Here is a 19192-nt window from a genome sequence, read left to right as displayed (position 1 = left end):
CCCTCCTCCACCCCTCCCTCCACTCTCCCGATATGGAAGCGGGATAAGTCCAGCGGGAGCCCAGAGGGGTGCCAGGAGCAAGAGAGTCCCCATCTGGAGGCGAGGCAGGGACTCCCCTCGGATGCCTCCCTCTTCCCCCCCCCCTCCTCCTCCTTGCAGTGGTTCCTCCCGTCCGCCGCCTGGCTGCCTGGCTGGGCTCCCAAAGCAGCTGAGAGGCGAGCCAGCACTTCTTCGTCTTCGGACCCGTGACGTCACGGGGGCCTGGGCGGGACCATTGGGGCTAAGAAAGGGGGGGTTAACCGAGGGGGGTGTTTTCCTGCTTTAAAAAGCCAGGCACCGAAGCGTCAGAGAGAGGGACTTCTCCAAAGTTGCCCGATGAGAGTCAAAGCCAGGAGAAGGAGAAGGAGAAGGAGAAGGCAGGCAGGCAAGGAGGGAGAGAGGGAGGGCGAGTGTGAGTAAGTCCCACGGCAAGCTCTCTCCCTTCTCCTCCTCCTCCTCGGAGCAGGAGCTCTCCCTCTTGCCAGCCCCCCTTTCCCCGGCTTCCTCCTCCCTTCTGCCCCTCTCTCCTCGCCCCAGGACAGCCGCCTCAGGAAAAAAGAGCCATTGCAAAGGCAGCCCGCTTTGCTCTGGGAAGGGAAGCCAAACCCAAAGCAGAAGCATCCCTTCCCCCAAAAGAACCTCAGCAGCCCCTCAGTTTTGGGGGAGAAGGGGAAACTCCGACGGGGCTCCCCCAGTCCTTCCTTCAAGGCTTTCCTTCAGGGCTTTCCTCCTTTCCTGACGTTTTCCTTCCTTCCCTAAAGTCTTTCCTCCAGTTTCCCCCTCCTTCTTTCAAGTCTCTCCTCCTTTCCTTAAGTCTTTCCTTCAAGTTTGTCCTCCTTTCCTCAGGTGTGTCCTCCTTCCCTTCCAGGCTTCCCTCCTTTCCCTCAGCTCTTCCCTCCTCCCGGCTTCACCTGGCTCCCTCCTCCTCCTCCTCCTCCTGAGACGACGGATGCCAAGGCGGGACCCTGGGACTCCCATCCTCCCGGCGCCTCAGGCTCCAACCGAGTGAAGGCTGCGAGGGAAGAAAGACGAAAGAAGGAAAAGAGAGAGAGAGAGAGAGTCCCCAGCCGCCGCCAAGGAGCAGCATGAAGTCCGCGGAGGAAGGTAATTCCATAGCAAAGAGTTAAAGCGCGGCCAAACCGGGTTATTTCTCCGGTCTGGATGCAGCCCAGAGGGGAGCCGACAGAGAAGGGCCCTGCCCTCCTTGACTGGCTCCTCTTTCCAAGAGGAATTCCCTAAAGCCAGGAGGGAATCCCAAAGCTCCCTTTCCCCCATTTGGAGCCTGGCTAAGAAGCAGTGACTGAGCTTTGGAGTTGGAGTGTTTTCTCTGACATGTATATCTTCTGGAAGCCCCTCTATCTGCCTTGTCCTCCTTTGCAGCGAGGACAACAGGGAGGAGGAGGAGGAGGGGATCAGATGTCCTCACTACCAAATGGAGGACCTTCCAGGAAAAAATGTGAGACGTTGCCACAGAGAAGAAGCTCACAACGCTCCTTAGCAATATGGATGAAGGCTCCTTAGGCGCCAAAGGGAGGAAGGAGGTTTTGGATTCCCTCCTCTGCGCAGGAGGCTGGGATGGAGGACAGGTCTCTGGCAAAGGAGGACGTCTGGTCATCCTGGAGGAAGAGGAGGAGGGAGAAGCGGTGTCCCCCTGGTGTTTCCCCCCAAAGTTGCGACTTGTTGCCAATAGGTGTCTCCTCTCTCCCACTCGCAACGTGGCTTCGGGGGCTGCGAGGGAAAGCCTGGAGCTCTCCTCCTCTAATCATTTTTCTCTGTCGCTTGGTTGTCATTTGCCTTGGGCTGCGTCCGCACTGCAGTGATAATCCAGTTTGACACCAGTTTAACTGCCAGGACGCCATGCTCTGGGATTCTGGCCATTGTAGTTTGTTGGGAAAGGTGCCCCAACAAACTACAATGGCCAGAATCCCAGAGCATGGCGCCCTGGCAGTTAAACTGGTGTCAAACCGGATCATCCCTGCAGTGTGGACCCAGCCTTGGAGAGAAGCTGACTCCATGCTTTGGAGAGCCAAGAAGGACTGGAGCACCTCCTCCTCCTCCTCCTCCTCCTCCTGAAACCAAAGGAATCCCAGGACACCGTGGAGTTGCTGAGAGTCCTGCGCTGCTCTGCAAAGCTTTGCCATCAGAATTGTCAATTTCTCTCCCCTTCTTTTGTAACAAGAGCCAGCCTGGCACAGTGGGTTTGAGGGTTGGCTTTCAATATATGACTCTGGAGTCTCCATGCAGACATCTAAACCCACATTGGGCAAGTAAGAAGTCACACTCTCTCAGCCTCAGGGGAAGGGCCAAGGCAAAGCTCCTCTCATCAGGTCTTGCCAAGAAAAGCCCACTTCCTATCTGACTGAACAAGACTGCGCTGGCCATTGGCTTAAATCAACTTTCTCCAGCATTGCTTGTATAGAGATACGGTTAATAGGGTTAACATGCAGTTTCCAAGAGTCTCCTTCTTTGGAGATCTTGAAACAGATCCTGCATGGCAGAATGGGGTTGGTCTGGATGGCTCTTGAGGTCTCTCCCAACTCTTCTACGATCATCATGGGTCGATGAAACTACTTTTCTACCTCTGGACTTCCCTTTTTCCTGTGTGTCAAAAAGGCCCTGTCCAAATTATTTCGAATTGCCATGTCAAATAAAAAAAAACCAAAGTTAGCTTTATGAATAAGAATCGCTGACAAAAGATGGAAAGTCGGAAAGGACTTGTGGGCACACAACTGTACACTCAGACTCAGGATGCTTTTTTCATTCAAATGGATTGTAATGTTTGTCCCCAACAGCAAAAAATCTCCACTTTTTTTGGGGGGGGGGGGGAGGCAAGAAATAGTCCAAATCCTGAGGCATGACCCTGCTCTTCCTTCTTCGAAAACTGTTTATGAACTTTAGACGAGCATCAAGACATCTCTGGTCAGTGGATCTTAATGATAAAGTTAATTTTTTTTATTTGACGTGGCAATTTGAAATAATTTGGACACACAGAAAAAGGGAATTCCAGAGGTAGAAAAGTGTTTTCATGGACCCATGATGATCATAGAATCATAGAGTTGGAAGAGACCACAAGGGCCATCCAGTCCAACTCCCTGCCATGCAGGAAATCACAATCAAAGCATCCCTGACAGATGGCCATCCAGCCTCTTTTTCAAGACCTCCAAAGAAGGAGACTCTTGGAAACAGCATGTTAACCCTATTAACCCTATCTTTATACAAGCAATGCTGGAGGAAACTGATTTAAGCCAACGGCCAGTGCGGTCTTGTTTAGTCAGATAGGAAGTGCCACCAAGGCCTTCTTTAGTGCCATTGCAACCAATGAGACTTATTCCCAAATTAACATGTATAGAAGACCACAACCCTCAGTTTAGTTCAGTGCAACTGGTTTAATTCAGCAGAGTTGAACCAAGAGGCAAAACCTGCACTCCAGTCCTGAACCATTGCTACTCAAATCTCTACAGAGTTGGCTGACATAATAATCTTTCAAGTATTTCTAATACAGATTAGCAGCAATAGCCCACTATTTTAAAAAGAGTTCCATGAGGACAAAACCACCTTTATCGATTTAAATAACATCATGCTACATTGAAAGTTTCAGTGTGATATGGTATTATATTACAGATGTATGTGAATATCACAATGTAAGCACATTGCTTAGGAGTCAACATGGAGTAGTGGTTTGAATGCTGGCACACTCTCTTAGCCTATGAAAAAGGTAAGGGCAAGTCTCTTCTGAATCGATCTTGCCAAAGAAAACCATATGATAGGGTTGCCATAATTCAGAGTCAACTTGAAGGCACATAACAACAAGGTACACATTATATGGCAATATATTATATACAAGGATACATGAATCTACACAGTATTAAATTGCTGTTTTTTATTTTGAATGAGACCCTCCTTTAGTTCTTAAATCTTTTCTAAAAACAATGACCTCATAACAAACCATATTTTAATAATGCTTCATGTTAACATGTAAATCTTTTAACAGTTGTAAATAACTTTTTAGCAGCTCTTATGGGACTGGGTGAAGTTTCAGGTTGCCTAAACTGTAACTTCTCATGGGTTGACTGAGGAAATAACATTTCTGGTTTGAATAAATCTTTGGTTGGGTAGTGTAAATGTTTTGCTCTCTGTTTGCTTAAAACATGAGGATGACATGATGCAAGGCTTTGTGGGCTCCTTTATAGAGAATCCCCCACCTTGCCCTCCCTCACGTTTTTCTCAGGAGAAACGTTAACACTCAAAATATAATTGATATACAAGCAAGTGGTGAACTAACAATGCAATCCTGCTCACTTTTATGATAAAGTATGTCTTGCTGAGTTCAGGTAGGCATATTAATACATAGGTGGGTATGTGATTTCAGCCTTAGGCTAAACTTTCTGGGGAGCAAGCACCATAAAACACAATGGGATTTATTTCTGAGTAACCATGTAGAGGATTGCATTGTAAATTTTCTTTCACTGGCAATGCTACTGCCACATATGCTACCTTACAGAAACTACCTTTTTTGCTTAGATGCTTTTGGGATCTGGAATTTTTCATCCAATATGAAATAGATGTATTCACTGGAATGATTCTTAGAAGAGCACTGATAACTATGTATGTCATTTAGCAACTGCTTTCTGAAAACTCTGTACTCTGAAAACATTTAAATGCCTCCTCTTCGGATTGATTAACTCTTGTCTCACAGAAATTTAATGGTTGTGTGTATACCTTTAAAAAAATGCAAATCTTGTAGTCTGACTTTGCATCTTCAAGAGCATTTGTAGCTACCATTCCCCACCTTAAAAGCAAGGAACCCTGACCACAAGGCTGTACTTCCTCAAAAGCAGGAGAGAGGCAAAAGATCTGTTTGCAGTATGGGCCTCCTGAGTTGGTGTGTATGTTGGGGAAGTCAAGCAGTGGCTTGCAGGTGTTTGTGAGGTGCAGAGGCATGATCAGATGAGGAAGCTGACCCCTGACTCCTACTCTGGGGAAACACTCTTACATCATTTGTGCTGAAAGTTCATGACCAGAGTCCCTTTCTTTCCTTGGCCTCTGCTTTTACAAGAAAACTCCAGCTGTCCAAGAAGTTAGCTTCTTGAAATACAACTCCAAGAATTTCCCGACCAATATGATCAATGTCTATGTTGGCTGGGGCACCTGGGAAGGGGTATCCAAAAAGTATCCCCATCGCAATCTGGAAAATTCCTAATCATTCCTTGGCTCCTATTCTTCTTTTTTTCTGCATTGGTTGTCGCACATATTAATCAGGAGAGTAAAGGTTTTGCATAAAAATCCATCTCCCTGTTTTGCCTTAAGTCTTTTTTTACACTACATAGTTATAGCAGTTTGATATGACATTAACTGCCATGGCTGTTAGCCTGTCATTGGGTTTTCTTGACAGGCTTGTTCTGATGGGGAGGGGGTTTGCCTTTGCCTTCCTCTGAGGTTGAGAGAGTGTGACTTCTTCAAGGTTACAGAGTGGCTTTCCATGGCTGAGCAAGGATTCAAACTCTGGATTGCCAGAGTCCTAGTGCAACACGTTACATCACACATAAACCACTTCACACCTGATCACACATCTACCTATGAAAGGCTTCCATATAGATACCTATTCTGTGGGACAACGGTATTTGTATTATAGGGCCCATATAGACAGGCCAAAATAAGGCTGCTTTGGGTCACTTTGGAGGTATGCTGTTTAAATGATGCATGTGTCCTAAGAGTCTGGAAGCTGCACCAAAGGACTGGAGTGCAGCATTGGCGCAACCTCCGGACTCTTATGATGCATGCATCATTTAAATACCATACCTCCAAAGTGACTTGAAGCAGCTTTATTTTGGCCTGTCTGTATGGGGCCGTACTTACCATCAGAGGTTTGTTCTATGGTTCCCCTCTGTACGGAGATCAAGTGACCCTGAGAGGAGGTCTTTTCTGTTGTGATACACTGTGGCCTTGGAATGCTTTTCCCAGAGAGGCTCATTTAGAGCTGACATTTGATGCTTTATTGCCCAGCAGACAAGGCTTTCAATTGGCCTGGGATTTTAAACATATTTAAGTGCAGGATTTTGTTTTAAGGTAGTGACCACTGGGATATTCTGCATGCTGCTCTGACGTTTAAAAATTGTTTGTGCCTTAAATCCCCCACCCCCCATTATTGTTCTGAGACTTCCAGGGATGACTACTAGTATATACATTTAAAAAAGTAATTCACTGCTACAGATGGGTGATAATTTTGCTGGGTCATTTTTTTAAATCAGAGATTAGCAAAATTCACCTGTTTCTTTTATAAATTTGACAGAAGAACTTGAGATTTTTTTTAAAAAAAACAGATGTGTGGGAAATCAAATCAAATCCATCCAGCCAGAGGGTTTTGAGTTCTGAAAATCTTGTGTTTGAACCCCTATGTATTCAATGATGTTTATTGTGCAGATGTAGGGTTTTCAGCCCTTCCTCCCTTATATTTGGCCAGCTGTCTGGCAGCCAAGTAGGACCTTGTGGTCTCCATATTAAAAATAGGTATATTTGTTGAATTTTGCCAGTACAGATAGCTGGGAATATCGTTTGTTTTTGTTAAGAAATTACCAGAATTTGCAAATGTCTTCAGAAATAAGAGGGAAAGAACTTGAGATTTTAAAGGAATTAAATGTAGGAAAAGTGAAACTGATAGATTTGGCCCTCCTTATTCAGTGTATGTGCAGATGCTCCTGGAAAGCTATGGCTAGTTTCAAGTCTTTAGCATATATATACGATACGTGTGCATCATAAACAGCTGTAGCTATCTTTATGTAGTTGTCACACTGTTTTCAGTTTATGTGTAGAAAATCTTTCAGGTGTCAAGAGAGACTGGGAAAGTTTTAATCTTGATTTAGACAGGCTTGCTGTGAGAACCGCTGAGCTAAACCAAATAAAAGAAATGAGTTGCTGTGGTAATTTTTGGGCTGGCGCTGAGACACCAATTTATATTTGTCACTCATCTTAAATTGTTATGGGATTCTCTAGGCTATTTTCAGAGTGTAGGAGCAGCAATAACTGAAATAATGTTTTACTGAGATTTTCTGAAATGTTACTATAATTTAAAAAAAGGATACTTGCAAAGTATGGGTGCTCACCTGCAATCAAACTTGGGGGAATAATTTCTAGGAAATATATTTCTAATTGCCTTCTGGAGTTTTTCTGTTTATCTTCTGAGATTATGACATGAGCAGGGTACTGGAATGAAATCTCAGCAAAAAAGCCATATGAATTAAATACAAGTCTGAGTTTGCAGTTTCATTGAATTATGTGGCATTAGAGTGGTATAAATGAGATGTGGGTTATCATCTTTGGTAATAATTCCTAATATCCTATGTTGGAGGTAGATCACATACATGTGTTTCTATACTGAATTAAACTGAATTCTGTGACCCAGTGCAGATATGATACTACTTGATCCTGCTCCCTTTCAGGTTTTTTCTGCTCTTTCATTTTGGGAGACAATTATAGTCTGGTTCTCAATCAACTTTGAAGATGTATAAACTATGTTTTATCCTTTTGGCTAGCCAGTTTGTTTATTGTTTATTACAGTCTGCTCTCCATATTCATGGATTCAACCAGACCCACCCTCAGCCATCCACGTCTTGAAAATATTACAGAATATATATAAATTTTGCCATTTTATATAAGGGACACAATTTTACTATGCCAATGTATTTAATGGGACTTGAGCATCCACAGATTTTGGTTTCCCCAGGGGGTCCTGGAACCAAACCCCAGCGGATACCAGTGGTCCACTGTAGTTATGTTTATAACCTACATTTCTTCAAGGAACCTTATATCCTCACACCAACTCTCCTCCCTACTTACATCGTCACAACAGTTCCATGGGATATAGGCTGATGTGAGTGGCCCAAGATCATCCAGTTAATTTCATGACTCAGTAGGGACATCAGCTTAGATCTCCCATGTTCCAGTTCAACACGCTAAGGATTATATCACACTTGTTCTTCTTCAGAACTTTCCATTTTTTGGGTTGTCTTTGTGTCCTTGGTTAATTTTGTGCTTTCCATTTTGACAACAACTGATCAAACCATGATAATAATAAAATGGCTCACTAATTAATAATGTTACAGAACCACAGAGTAGTGCAGTGGCGTCTCTTGTCTGTCAGCATTCAAATGGAGCTCTGGGATGTCATCAGATAGAGAGCAAGGAGGAGGAGGAAAAGATACATCTCATCAGTATTAATGCTGATGTGCGATAACCAGCTAATAATGACTTACAAAGATACAAGTGTTCACCAAACAGGACATACGTATTGGAACATACCACAGGTAGCGTTGACTTTCTATAGCTTCTGCCCATGTGATGAGAAGAATCTAGGATTAAATGGCAACTTTTTCCTCCACCATGTGTATAGATGAAAGAATAACTACAAAGGGCCTTGTTATACATTAAAGACTAACAAATTTCTTAGATCTTAAGGTGCCACAAGGCACTTAGTTTTTGCTAAAACAACAAAGTTAACCCTTCTCAAAACAGCAAACTTGAGCTGTTTACTCAACATTGTATAATCTATTTTTATCTTTAGAAAATGTGTATAACTTGTGAAACCCTAAGCTGAATGTAACTAACTAGTCTTGTACAGAGCCCACAAGAAACTTAATAAACCTCCTGGGGGCTTTTGGTTTGTTTTTTTGTATACCTTAATGCTCTGCAGTATCAGTAGATGTCCATATGTTTTTTTAAAAAAATATTTTCAATATTGGCAGGCTGGCTTAATAAGCCACCAATTGCACAGGCATTTCCCTGTCTGGGTACACTAGGAGTACTGGAAAAATGATCCATACATTTGCATGTTGGCTAACATAGATTTAAAGGCTGATATGGACTAGTTCGCAAGGAACAAAGAGGGTGGTTTTGAATGCAGACAAAATGGTTGGGCAAAGGCTAGATAGAAGGATAAATATTAAAACATAATACAAATAAGTCTATTCACATAACATGTACAGCATATAATTTCTCTGTGTTGTGTAACTCCCTGTTAGGAACGTCCTCATTTGAAAAAGAATTAGACAACCTTTGTATCAGTTTTGACCAACTCACATATTTCAAACATTTGTTGCTTCAGTAAAATAGTGTCAGTGGAACATGGGATGCACAACACAGCCGATTAACTTAACACTTGGTATATACCGTAATTAGAGTTATCAGGCCAGCAGCATGCCATTCCTGGAGATTGCAGAGACATACCTGAGACCACGGGGCAAGTCCTTGTGATGCCATGGGCCTTTGTGATGTTTTACAACAGGACAACTAGGGTTTTCATGAAGAGTGGAACTAATGGCCAAAACCCTGTTGACCACATAATACAGCCATCCCTCCTTATACACAGATTTTTTATCCATGGATTCAAGCATCCATGGTTTGAGAATATTAAAAAAAAAAAGTATGAATTCCTAATAGCAAACCTTGATTTTCCACTTTCTATAAGGGACACCATTTTGCTCTGCCATTGTATTTAATGGGACTCAAACATCCACGGATTTTGTTATTCCTGGGAGAGCCTGGAACCAAACCTCAGCAGATAACAAGATCCCACTGTGTGGCATTTTTCATAAAGGCATTTTTCAGCAGCTCATGCAAAAAAATTACAAAACTTTTGCATTAACTGAAGGTGTTCCTGCCAGGCCGTTTGCCACTTACATCCCACATGAGCTCACCTACAGCATCCATGGGTGCATCTACACCAGGGGTAGGCAACCTTTTTGAGCCGGGGGCCGGGTTTCTGTCCCTCAGACAACTGGGGGGCCGAAGCCGGGGGGGTGGAGCTTCCACCCTCTGGGGGCGGTGCCACACACTGGGGGTGGAGCTTCCACCCTCCAGGGGTGGGTCCAGCGCTGGAGGCCTCGCCCTCTTTCCGGGCCCCTGACGGGCCCCAGGCCCTGTCAGGGGCCCGCAAAAAAGCCAACGGCGGGCACCAGCACTAGAGGCCTGGCCCTCTTTGCCAGACCTGCCACCCCCCATCTCACATTCATTCTCTTTTCTTCCTCCCTTTTCCTTCTTCCATCTCCTTTTCTCATTCTCCCACTTCCTTCCCTCACTCCCACTCTTTTTCCTTCCATCCGTCTCTCTCTTCCTCCACACATCTTTCAATCCCTCTCGCCTTCATTTCCCCCTTCCTTTCTTCTTTCTTCCTGGCTCTCTTCTCTTCATCTCTGCCTCCACACAGCTCTTTCTTTCTTTCTTTCTTTCTTTCTTTTCTTTCCATCCCTTCCACTCTCTCTCCTTCTTTTCATCTCTTTCCTTCTTTCCACCCATCTCTCTCTTCCTTTTCCTTCCCCCCCTCTTTCTCATTCTCCCCTTTCCCTCCCTCCCTCCACCTCTCTTCCTTCCTTTCTTTCCTTCCATCCATCTCTCTCTTCCTTTTCCTCCCACCCTTCCTTTCTCATTCTCATTCTCCCTTCTCCCCATCTCTCCCTCCACACCTCTTTCTTTCCTTCCCTCCTTTCCACTCTCCTTCCTTCCTTCCATCTCTTCTTCTTTCCCTATCTTTCTCCCTTTCTTTCTCTCCCTTCCACTCTCTCTCCTTCCTTCCTTCCTATCCTCCCTTCCCTCACCTGCTGGAGGCAGAGGTCCAGGAAGGAGGAGGCCAGCGGCTCCCCAAAGGCCCCGCCCGCTTGCGCGAGAGACCTTTGGCCTCTCGCGCGAGCAGCGGCTCGCGCGAGAGCGAAGAGGCCAGCGGGCCCCCCCAAAGGCCCCGCCCACTCGCGCGAGAGACCTTTGGCCTCTTGCGCGAGCAAGCGGCGCCTTTGGCCTCTCGCGTGAGCAGCGGCTCGCGCGCGAGAGAAGAGGCCGGCGGCCCCCCAAAGGCCCCACCTTCTCGCACGAACGAGCGGCGCCTTTAGCGGCTCGCGCGAGAGGGAGGAGGCTGGCGCCCCCCCAAGGGCCTGGTGCTGCCGCCGATTGCCGCCGCCACGGCAGCACCAGGCGCGGGCCGGTCCCCTAGCCTTGGCGGGCCGCATGTGGCCCGCGGGCCGGGGGTTGCCGACCCCTGATCTACACTGTAGAAATAATGCAGTTTGACATCACTTTTACTTGCTGTAGCCCCCATCCTGTGGAATCTTGGGATTTGTAGTTTTACAAGGTCTCTAGCCTTCTCTGCCAAAGACTGCTGGTGCCTCAGATAACTCCACATCCCAGGAATCCGTAGGATGGAGCCATGGCAGTTAAAGTGGTGTCAAGCTGCATTATTTTTACAGTGGAGATGCACCTCATGACAGGAGTTTCACCAGATCCTCTGCTGCTGCTAGGGGTTGTAGAAAGCTCACTGCCAATCCTTGGGGAGCTAGTTTCCCCCAGGACCTGCAGCATTGCTGCCAGGTTATGTATAACAGGAGGTGTCACAAGTTATGATGCTGCCATTCCACCCCCTACCTTGATCCAAATAGCACAAATACACTAACCCACTATCTGTCTCCCAGTCCTATCCCCTCACCTCTGCTTTCTGGGACATCAAGGTTGCACAAGTGCAACATGCATATAAAGACTCTCAAGGTGAGCAGACAAGCATATAAACACCTTCAAGCATAAAGCCAGCTAAGAATGGGTGGAATGGATACTAGGGTTTTAAAACACCTCACATATAAAAATCCATTTTTCTGCTCAAGGGCTGCTTAGAATTGTCTCCCCTGGAGACCAAGAGAAGCATACTAGTTTGGTGAGGCTTCAGCTAATACCCTAAGATTTACGGTCCTACAATCTCAAAATGGTTGCTACCCTAGGTTTGTTAGTTCTTTCTTTAAGCTAGTGTTCCCCAGTATTGTTCCCCCCCCCCAACAAATCTACTCACAGAAGACTTTGCATACTACTATCATTCTCTCACTCTCTCATTCTCATTTTAAAATAAAACAATGCTCTCTGTGTTTAATAGATTTTTTTATCACTGTATTTCTTGCTTTAGTCACAGTCTACTATGTTCAGAACCTTCTCTCTACTTTATGCTGCAACTTCTTCCATTAGTTCTGCCTTGAGACACTAATGCTGTGGTCCTCTATTTGAGGAACAGCTACTTTGCCTTCAAGTACCACTTCTGAGTCTGTTTGAGAGGCTTTTTTCAGGTCATGAGATTCAGCTCTTCTTCTCCTTTCATGCACTCAGAGACAGATCAGAAGCAAATGAAGTTCTTTCAGCACTACTCAGTATGGCTTTGATACCAAAAAGTATTTTTATAAGCAGCCACAGAACTCCTCTTGATGTCCATGTACTAGAAGCTACAATTTTCCTTTTATTCTACAGCCCAACAGAAATAATACTACATCACGCCTCATTTTGAGGAGGGAAGTGGTAGCCACCAAAGTGAGCTCACCTATGCTAATATACAAATGATTTTTAAAAGACAAAGAAACTGCCACTACTGCAATAGTATTTGACACCTCCAACTTGGGGTGAATTTTACTCATTCTCACTATATGTAACCTCCTTTAACATTTGTCCAATGAAATTTGTACCTTAAGCACTACTTGAGGTAACATAAAAATATTTTTATGTTTCCATCTGAAGACTATATTACGTCTTCAATTTTTACACTTTTCTGGCTCCTATACCGACACTGAGCTCTTATTTTATGTAGCTCAGTGCCAAGATGACACTCATGAATGGTATTGGGTGTTTCTTTAGGCCTTCTGGTGTTATGATTCAGGCAGTTAAAAATATAAATCCATAATACACACATAGTCCTTCTCTGTAGTTTCAGTAAGTACAAATACAAATATTTTTTGAAATATTTGTTATCCTCCCTGAAAAATAGGATCTTTAGGGTTTGAAAAACACTTACAGTTTGTAGAAACTATTTGATATTTTTTAAGATTTGGTATTAAAATTGGCAGTTAACATTTTGTTGATTCAGTGCTAAGTGGGAAATAAGACATAACAGGATATATAGCATCACCATCCTCTGCAAAACTTGTTCTACCTTGTTCCTTATAATGCCCTGGAAGTATATGGGGAATATTAAAGGGATATATTGTGGCTCAGTAATACAATCACATATACTGCATGTGTAAGATTCCAGATTCTACTTCTGGCACCCCCAAGTAGGATTGGAAAGAAACCATCTTTGAAAATGGCAGCCAGAATAGACAATATTGGGCCAAATACCCCAGTGACTCCATATAGCACAGATATGTTCTCTTGATAAAGTGCAATTATTAATACAGTAATTTGGTTGGTCTGTGTAACTGCCACTGTGTAACTGTTACTACTTCTGTATTGTTGGAAATCATAGTAGGCACCTTTGGGTATAAATGTTAGTTGAAAATGGCTTCCAATAAGTTGTAGTCTGTTTCTGCAGTCCTAAAACACTATTGCAAACTTTTTGTTTTCTGTCCCAAGATTATGTTAGGCAGTTGTCAGTGCCTTGGAAGGATATGTCACAGGAGAGCTGTTCTGCAACAATACAGCAGCATCTAATCGTGCAGAACTGGCATTCACAAACACAGTTCATTCATTCTTCCAGATTGTAATGCTTCAACACAGGTGCTTTTGTTCTCTATCCGCTTTTTCCACAGCTTGACTACTGTTTCATGGATTGACATCCATTGAAACTCAACTTCTCAGGGAAGAACTGCCACAGTGGTGGTGTCACTGTTGCAGTGTTTATAATTCACTCTGAAAGCAAACAATTCACACTTCAATTTGCCCTTCTTTAAATCTGGCATTTCAGCTATGGTTCATATTTTCATTGCACCACATTTTAAGCCTGCTTTGCTTATGGTGTTCAACCTAGCAAATTTACTATTTTGTTTGTTTAGTTTCAGATAGCCCTCTTGAATACTTTCAGTATGATTCACAGTAGGTGGCTGCCATTTTAGAGTCCCGATGCTGACACTGAGCACTGGATATGGGAGTATCTAAGAGAGTGTCTGCTTGTAGTGGATTATAACGGAAGTGCCACCAATCTGGTAAGAGGATCAGGGAATGAGTGAGGGACTGGCACTACTAAGAGGCCAGGGAAGAGGCAGTGGCCCTGTTTGGTACCAGAGAGCCCATTGCCAGGACCATGCTAAGGGTTACTAAAGACTGATACCAGCTGTCAGTTGCCCTTACTTTGGTTCCTACTGTCTACATTCCAGTTTATTTGGAGGAAGTAGCACCTATGCCCTGGATTGCGTGTCTCACAAAATGTCTGCAGCCAAGACTAGTTTTGACACAATTAGTTCATAACTTGTGTCATCATAATATTATGGCAAACTTCCCATGACAAAAGAGCTTTATCTTATGTTTGAAAAGCAGAAATCATTACCACAATCCAAAAGAGAACTGAATATGTTAAAAAAAAAATCTTCTAATTCTGTTTTACCTGTTTTTCTTTCTTGGCTTTCGGCATATTCCTTCCAATTCCAGATCTCAGATAAAGTTAGACCCTTTTTAAAAAGACCATTCCCTTTAAAGGATCAGAAAGCAATTGTTTTAATAACAGCAACTTTATTTTGATTCTTGTTATGCACCCTCATTTGTAAGTACTTTAGTTCTAAAGATTAGAAATACGATTAAAGAAACAAAATAAACCAAGAAATGGGGGGAAATTAAAACTAACAGTGGGGCAAAGGTACTTAATCATCTCACCATTTACTGGATCCTTTTCTACCCCCTCAAATTCCTTTTAAAATTATCCTGATGATTCCAAATGGTGTTTTTTTGAAAGCTGATGCCAAAGACTTCTCATATACTCTGGTGATTCAGCCTTGCAAACTTTGATCAAACAGCTGGAAGCAAAGAAATAATCAAAAGGCAGCAAACACAGAGAAGGCTGGTACATTACACAATGTATCTGTAGTTTCTCTTGCCAATCGGCTGTGCAGATGTGCCTCTTAGATCAATAACAACAACCTCTTTCACTCAGAGCCAGTTCTCTCTCACACACGCACATCCCTGCCCAACATCAGAACACTTGGCTAATTCCTCATCAAGAAGACTGGCAGGCGTATCTGTTAGGAACGTTGGAAGCAACAGTGTTTAAGGACCAGTGGTTACCACCAGTTCAGTATCAGATTCTGTAAATTGCCTAAGGGGAAACCAGGAGCAGATGTTTGCCAGAGCAGCGTAAACTATAATAGAAAATGTGTAAGGCAATATAGCACTTTGTTGTGGAAAGTAGAGGGGGAGGAGGGAGAAGTAGAGTGGATCTCATGGAAAAACGGTATTTTCCTGGCACTCTGCAATGGTCTTTTCAGCCATCAGGCTGGAAAATGGGATTCCCAGAGTATATAGTGGAATACCATTTCCATAACTGCTTTTAAAAACTATTCCTTTGAAATCCAGCCTTGAAGATCTGGGAGCTCTGCAGTCCAGGTTTCTGGGACAGTGAGGTCATTTGCATGTTGCAGACTTTAAAACTATCTTGGCTAATGTGAAAACACTGTATCTCCAAGCAAAGAATCTGAGCTTTTATTTCTTAAGAAACACAAAGATTCTGGAAATATAACTGCTACTTGTTAAATCAAGGGGGAGAAAAACATTCAGCCACTGTATGCCTAGTCAGCAAGCAACTTACTGTGGAAGAACCACACTGAATGATCAAATTTCCCCCCTTGAAATTGTTCTGAAATGTAGTGAGTTTGAGTGTTGGACTAGGACACTGGTAGACCAGGGTTTGACACCCCCCCCCCATGTGGCCATGGAAACCCATAGGGTGATCTTGGGCAAGTCACTCTCTCTCAGCCTCAGAGGAAGGCAAAGGCAAACCTCATCTAAGCAAATTCTGCTAAGAAAATCCAGCGATAGATCGGCCTTTCTATAAGTCATAAATTATTTGAAGGCACACAACAACAAACAAGAACAAGTTGTGGGAGTGGGAAGGGGGAGTGTTTGCTATGGTATTAAGAGCTAAAAGCATGGAAGGACAGGACCGAGTATGGAAATTTACATTTTGGACTACAGCTTCCAGAATCCCCCAGATACTGGGCATGCTGGGTGGGGGTCATGGGGTTTGTACTGTATTTGAAACATTAACGTTGCTTAGCTCTAGAGGGGTATATGCTAAATTGGTCCTGAGAGCCAATGTGCCATAGTGGTTTGAGTGTTGGACTACATCTCTGGAGATGAGCTTTTAAATCCCCACTCATCCATGGAAACCCTCTGGGTGGCCTTTGGCAGGTCACACTCTCTCAACCTCAGTGGAAAGCAAGGGCAAACCCCTATTGAACAAATCTTGCCAAGAAAACCCAATGATTGGTTTGCATTAGGGTCACCTTAAGTCGGAAATGACTTATTAAACAGGTAGTACACATAAACACATGGAAGAAATGTAGACTTATAGAATCATAGAGTTGGAAGAGACCCCAAGGGCCATCCAGTGTAACCCCTGCCATGCAGGAACTCTCAATCAAAGCATATCTGACAGATGGCCATCCAGCCTCTGTTTAAAGACTTTCAAGGAGCGAGATTCCACTACACTCCGGGGGAGTTTGTTCCACTGTCGAACAGCCCTAACTGTCAGAAAGTTCCTCCTAATGTTGAGGTGGAATCTCTTTTCCTGTAGCTTGCATCCATTGTTCCAGGTCTTGTTCTCTGGAGCAGCAGAAAACAAGTTTGTTCTCTCCTCAATATGACATCCCTTCAAATATTTAAACAGGGCTATCATATCACCTTTTAACCTTCTCTTCTCCAGGCTAAACATCCCCAGCTCCCTAAGTCATTCCTCATAGGGCATGGTTTCCAGACCCTTCACCATTTTAGTCACCTTCCTTTAGACACACTCCAGTTTCTCAATGTCTTGACAACATGGAAACAAAATGGAACCACTTATCTAGAGAGATGGCGGGGTCTCTTTCTCTGAATGTCTTCAAAAAGATGCTGAGCAGCTACCTGCTGCAGATGCTCTAGCTGGAGTTCCTGCACTGAGCAAGGGATTGATAGCCTGTTTGGCCCATTCCAGCTCTATGTTTCTAAACAGAGTGACATCATGCATAGCCCCTCAGTTTAATAATTCTGAGCTTTTATTAAAAATAGCAAAATTGTAAGATACTTGTTGTATATGTCTGTGTGGACATGTCTTTTTCTCACAGTTGGCACTAGTGGGTGCTGCAGCTAAATAATCCTAAATATTAAGGCTACCCACCCTCTCCCCAAAAGTCTAGAAATCCTTAGGGAGGATTGGGGAGCAGGATTCAAAGTAACTGTTTAGCCTGATTAATACAACAGTATGAATCAAATGTATTGGGATCTGAGCTAAATGTGAGTAATTGAAGCTGACGATTTCAGTTTAACTAACATATGAATAACAACCTGGTGGCCCATTCCCTACACTTGATAGGTTATCACATTGACTACAGCAATGCTATTTTTAGTGTGACAGTATACGAACAAATATGTAACAAATATATATATGTAACAAACAAGTATATTACCATTTTTAGGAGCCATAATAAGCATTACTCAGCTTTTCAGTGGTGTCTTTGAAGAGTTTTAACTTGAGATTCAGCAGTTGGGAAGCTAGACCTAGGTTTGGTTGATCCTAGCTGCAACCAAAGCCCAGCTTGCTCTTAGAGGAAGACGTCTGTCTGGCAATTAAAACCATATGAATATAACACTTATTAAGAGAAGGTAAAAGTAATAGATGCAGGAAAAATGTATTTGCAAGCTGCTTTCCAAATTTCAAATGCATTTCAAACATAGATGCATTCCTCAAGGTAAGCTACTCACCATAAGTTAAGAGATCAATAACCTGGCATTTACTCCCGGCTAAATTTTATGGACTCACCAGTTCCATTATTTATTGCTTGTTGAAAAGTTGTTCCTACCACATTTGGGGGTGCATTTTGGTGATATCTATCAATTTGATGGAACAGAACTAAATCACTGCAAAGGTCAACTCAGGTTGGCACCAGTGCATTGGAAATGAATCATGTGATTGACCATTAGGGCAGAAGAAACAAGAATGTGTCATGAGCATCCAAATTTAGGTCCAGCAGATTACCATAAGTTTCTTTGGAGCAAAGATAATTATTTGAGCAAGACAAAGAGGGCATAAATGGCTTTCCATTTAACTGCTGTTCAGTGTAGCTGCTGCTCTCCTCCTTAAAATAAATTTTGGATCATAGGCCCTTTTTAAGAGAAAGCACAATTACATTCCCCAAATGTAATGAAATATGGGTAGGCACTATTTACTTCTCTGCCTATGGACCAAGCAAAGAGGAAACTTGGAGAGTGGTGGAGTCTCCTTCCCTGGAGGTCTTTAAACAGAAGCTGGATGGCCATCTGTCGGGGATGCTTTGATTGTGATTTACTGCATGGCAGGGGGGTTGGACCGGTTGGCCTTTGTGGTCTCTTCCAACTCTGTGATTCTATGTTCTATGAAAAGTCACAGTTTAATCACCACAAAGAAATATTACAGTACATTATGCAGAGCTAGGTATTCTGCTAAAGGTAACATTGAGCTCGAACAGACAGGCCAAAATAAAGCTGCTTCAGGTCACTTTGGAGGTATGCTGTTTAAATTATGCATGCATCCTAAGAGGCCAGAAGCCATGCCAAAGCCACGCTCCAGTTCTAAGTGCAGCTTTTGGCTTCTTAAGATGTGAGTGTCATTTAAGCAGCATACCTCCAAAGTGACCAGAAGCAGCTTTATTTTAGCCTGTCTGTACAGATTCATTGTCTTCTGGAAACTAGGTGTCAAACATTAACAGCAGGCTGTTTATGATTTTCATAGTTAAGAATGCTGGTGTTGTCATCATGGAAATCATCACACAAAAAAGAACAGGCTAACAATATTGATGTCTGTTTATAAGCTGGTCACAAATTCTTCCAACATTCTGGGTAGCGCATGGTATGAGTGGGGGAGGTAGCCCCCTATACCAACAATGAGCCACCTATGCTCTATCATACCAAGTATATAGTATATTCAGCTTCCTGGTCATTTCCTGTTATAAATTGTCTAAACAGCTCATTCCCACTGAAAAGGTGGCAAACTTGCCCCCATATTTTCTGGAGGCTATAGAGAAAAAAAAAGTTTGGGAGCCTGAGAGGCTACATTCAGACAATGGGTCACACCTTCACTATCTCTCCTTTGTGTCCATAACTCAGTGGTTTGTTGTGGAAAGGACAATACTTTGAAGGCATTTGTAAAGAAATTCTTAAAACAGACCTGGAGTTCACAGATCTTTTCTCCCACGGCTTTACAGCATGA

General features: G+C 43.5%; 1 protein-coding gene across 2 annotated transcripts in view; it reads left to right on the top strand.

Moving 5' to 3' along the window:
- The first annotated feature begins 394 nt into the window (after window positions 1–394).
- Window positions 395–19192, top strand: part of NFATC1 (nuclear factor of activated T cells 1) — a 155240-nt gene continuing 136442 nt past the window's right edge. Inside the window, exons 1-2 of one of the 2 annotated variants that reach the window (XM_089516901.1) lie at window positions 395–455; window positions 908–1143. In XM_089516901.1, coding sequence (XP_089373027.1) covers window positions 1125–1143 — 19 coding nt within the window. In that variant the 5' untranslated portion in view covers window positions 395–455; window positions 908–1124. Of the gene's footprint in view, window positions 456–565; window positions 1144–19192 lie in introns of those variants that run through there. The other variant, XM_089516900.1, reaches the window with a different exon arrangement.

The sequence above is a fragment of the Sceloporus occidentalis genome, unplaced genomic scaffold (genome assembly GCF_023333645.1).
Source record: "Sceloporus occidentalis isolate IW3139 unplaced genomic scaffold, rSceOcc1.0.p SCAF_3, whole genome shotgun sequence".
In the NCBI taxonomy this organism is placed as follows: Eukaryota; Metazoa; Chordata; class Lepidosauria; order Squamata; family Phrynosomatidae; genus Sceloporus; species Sceloporus occidentalis.
This window is presented reverse-complemented; position numbering and strand designations above follow the sequence as displayed.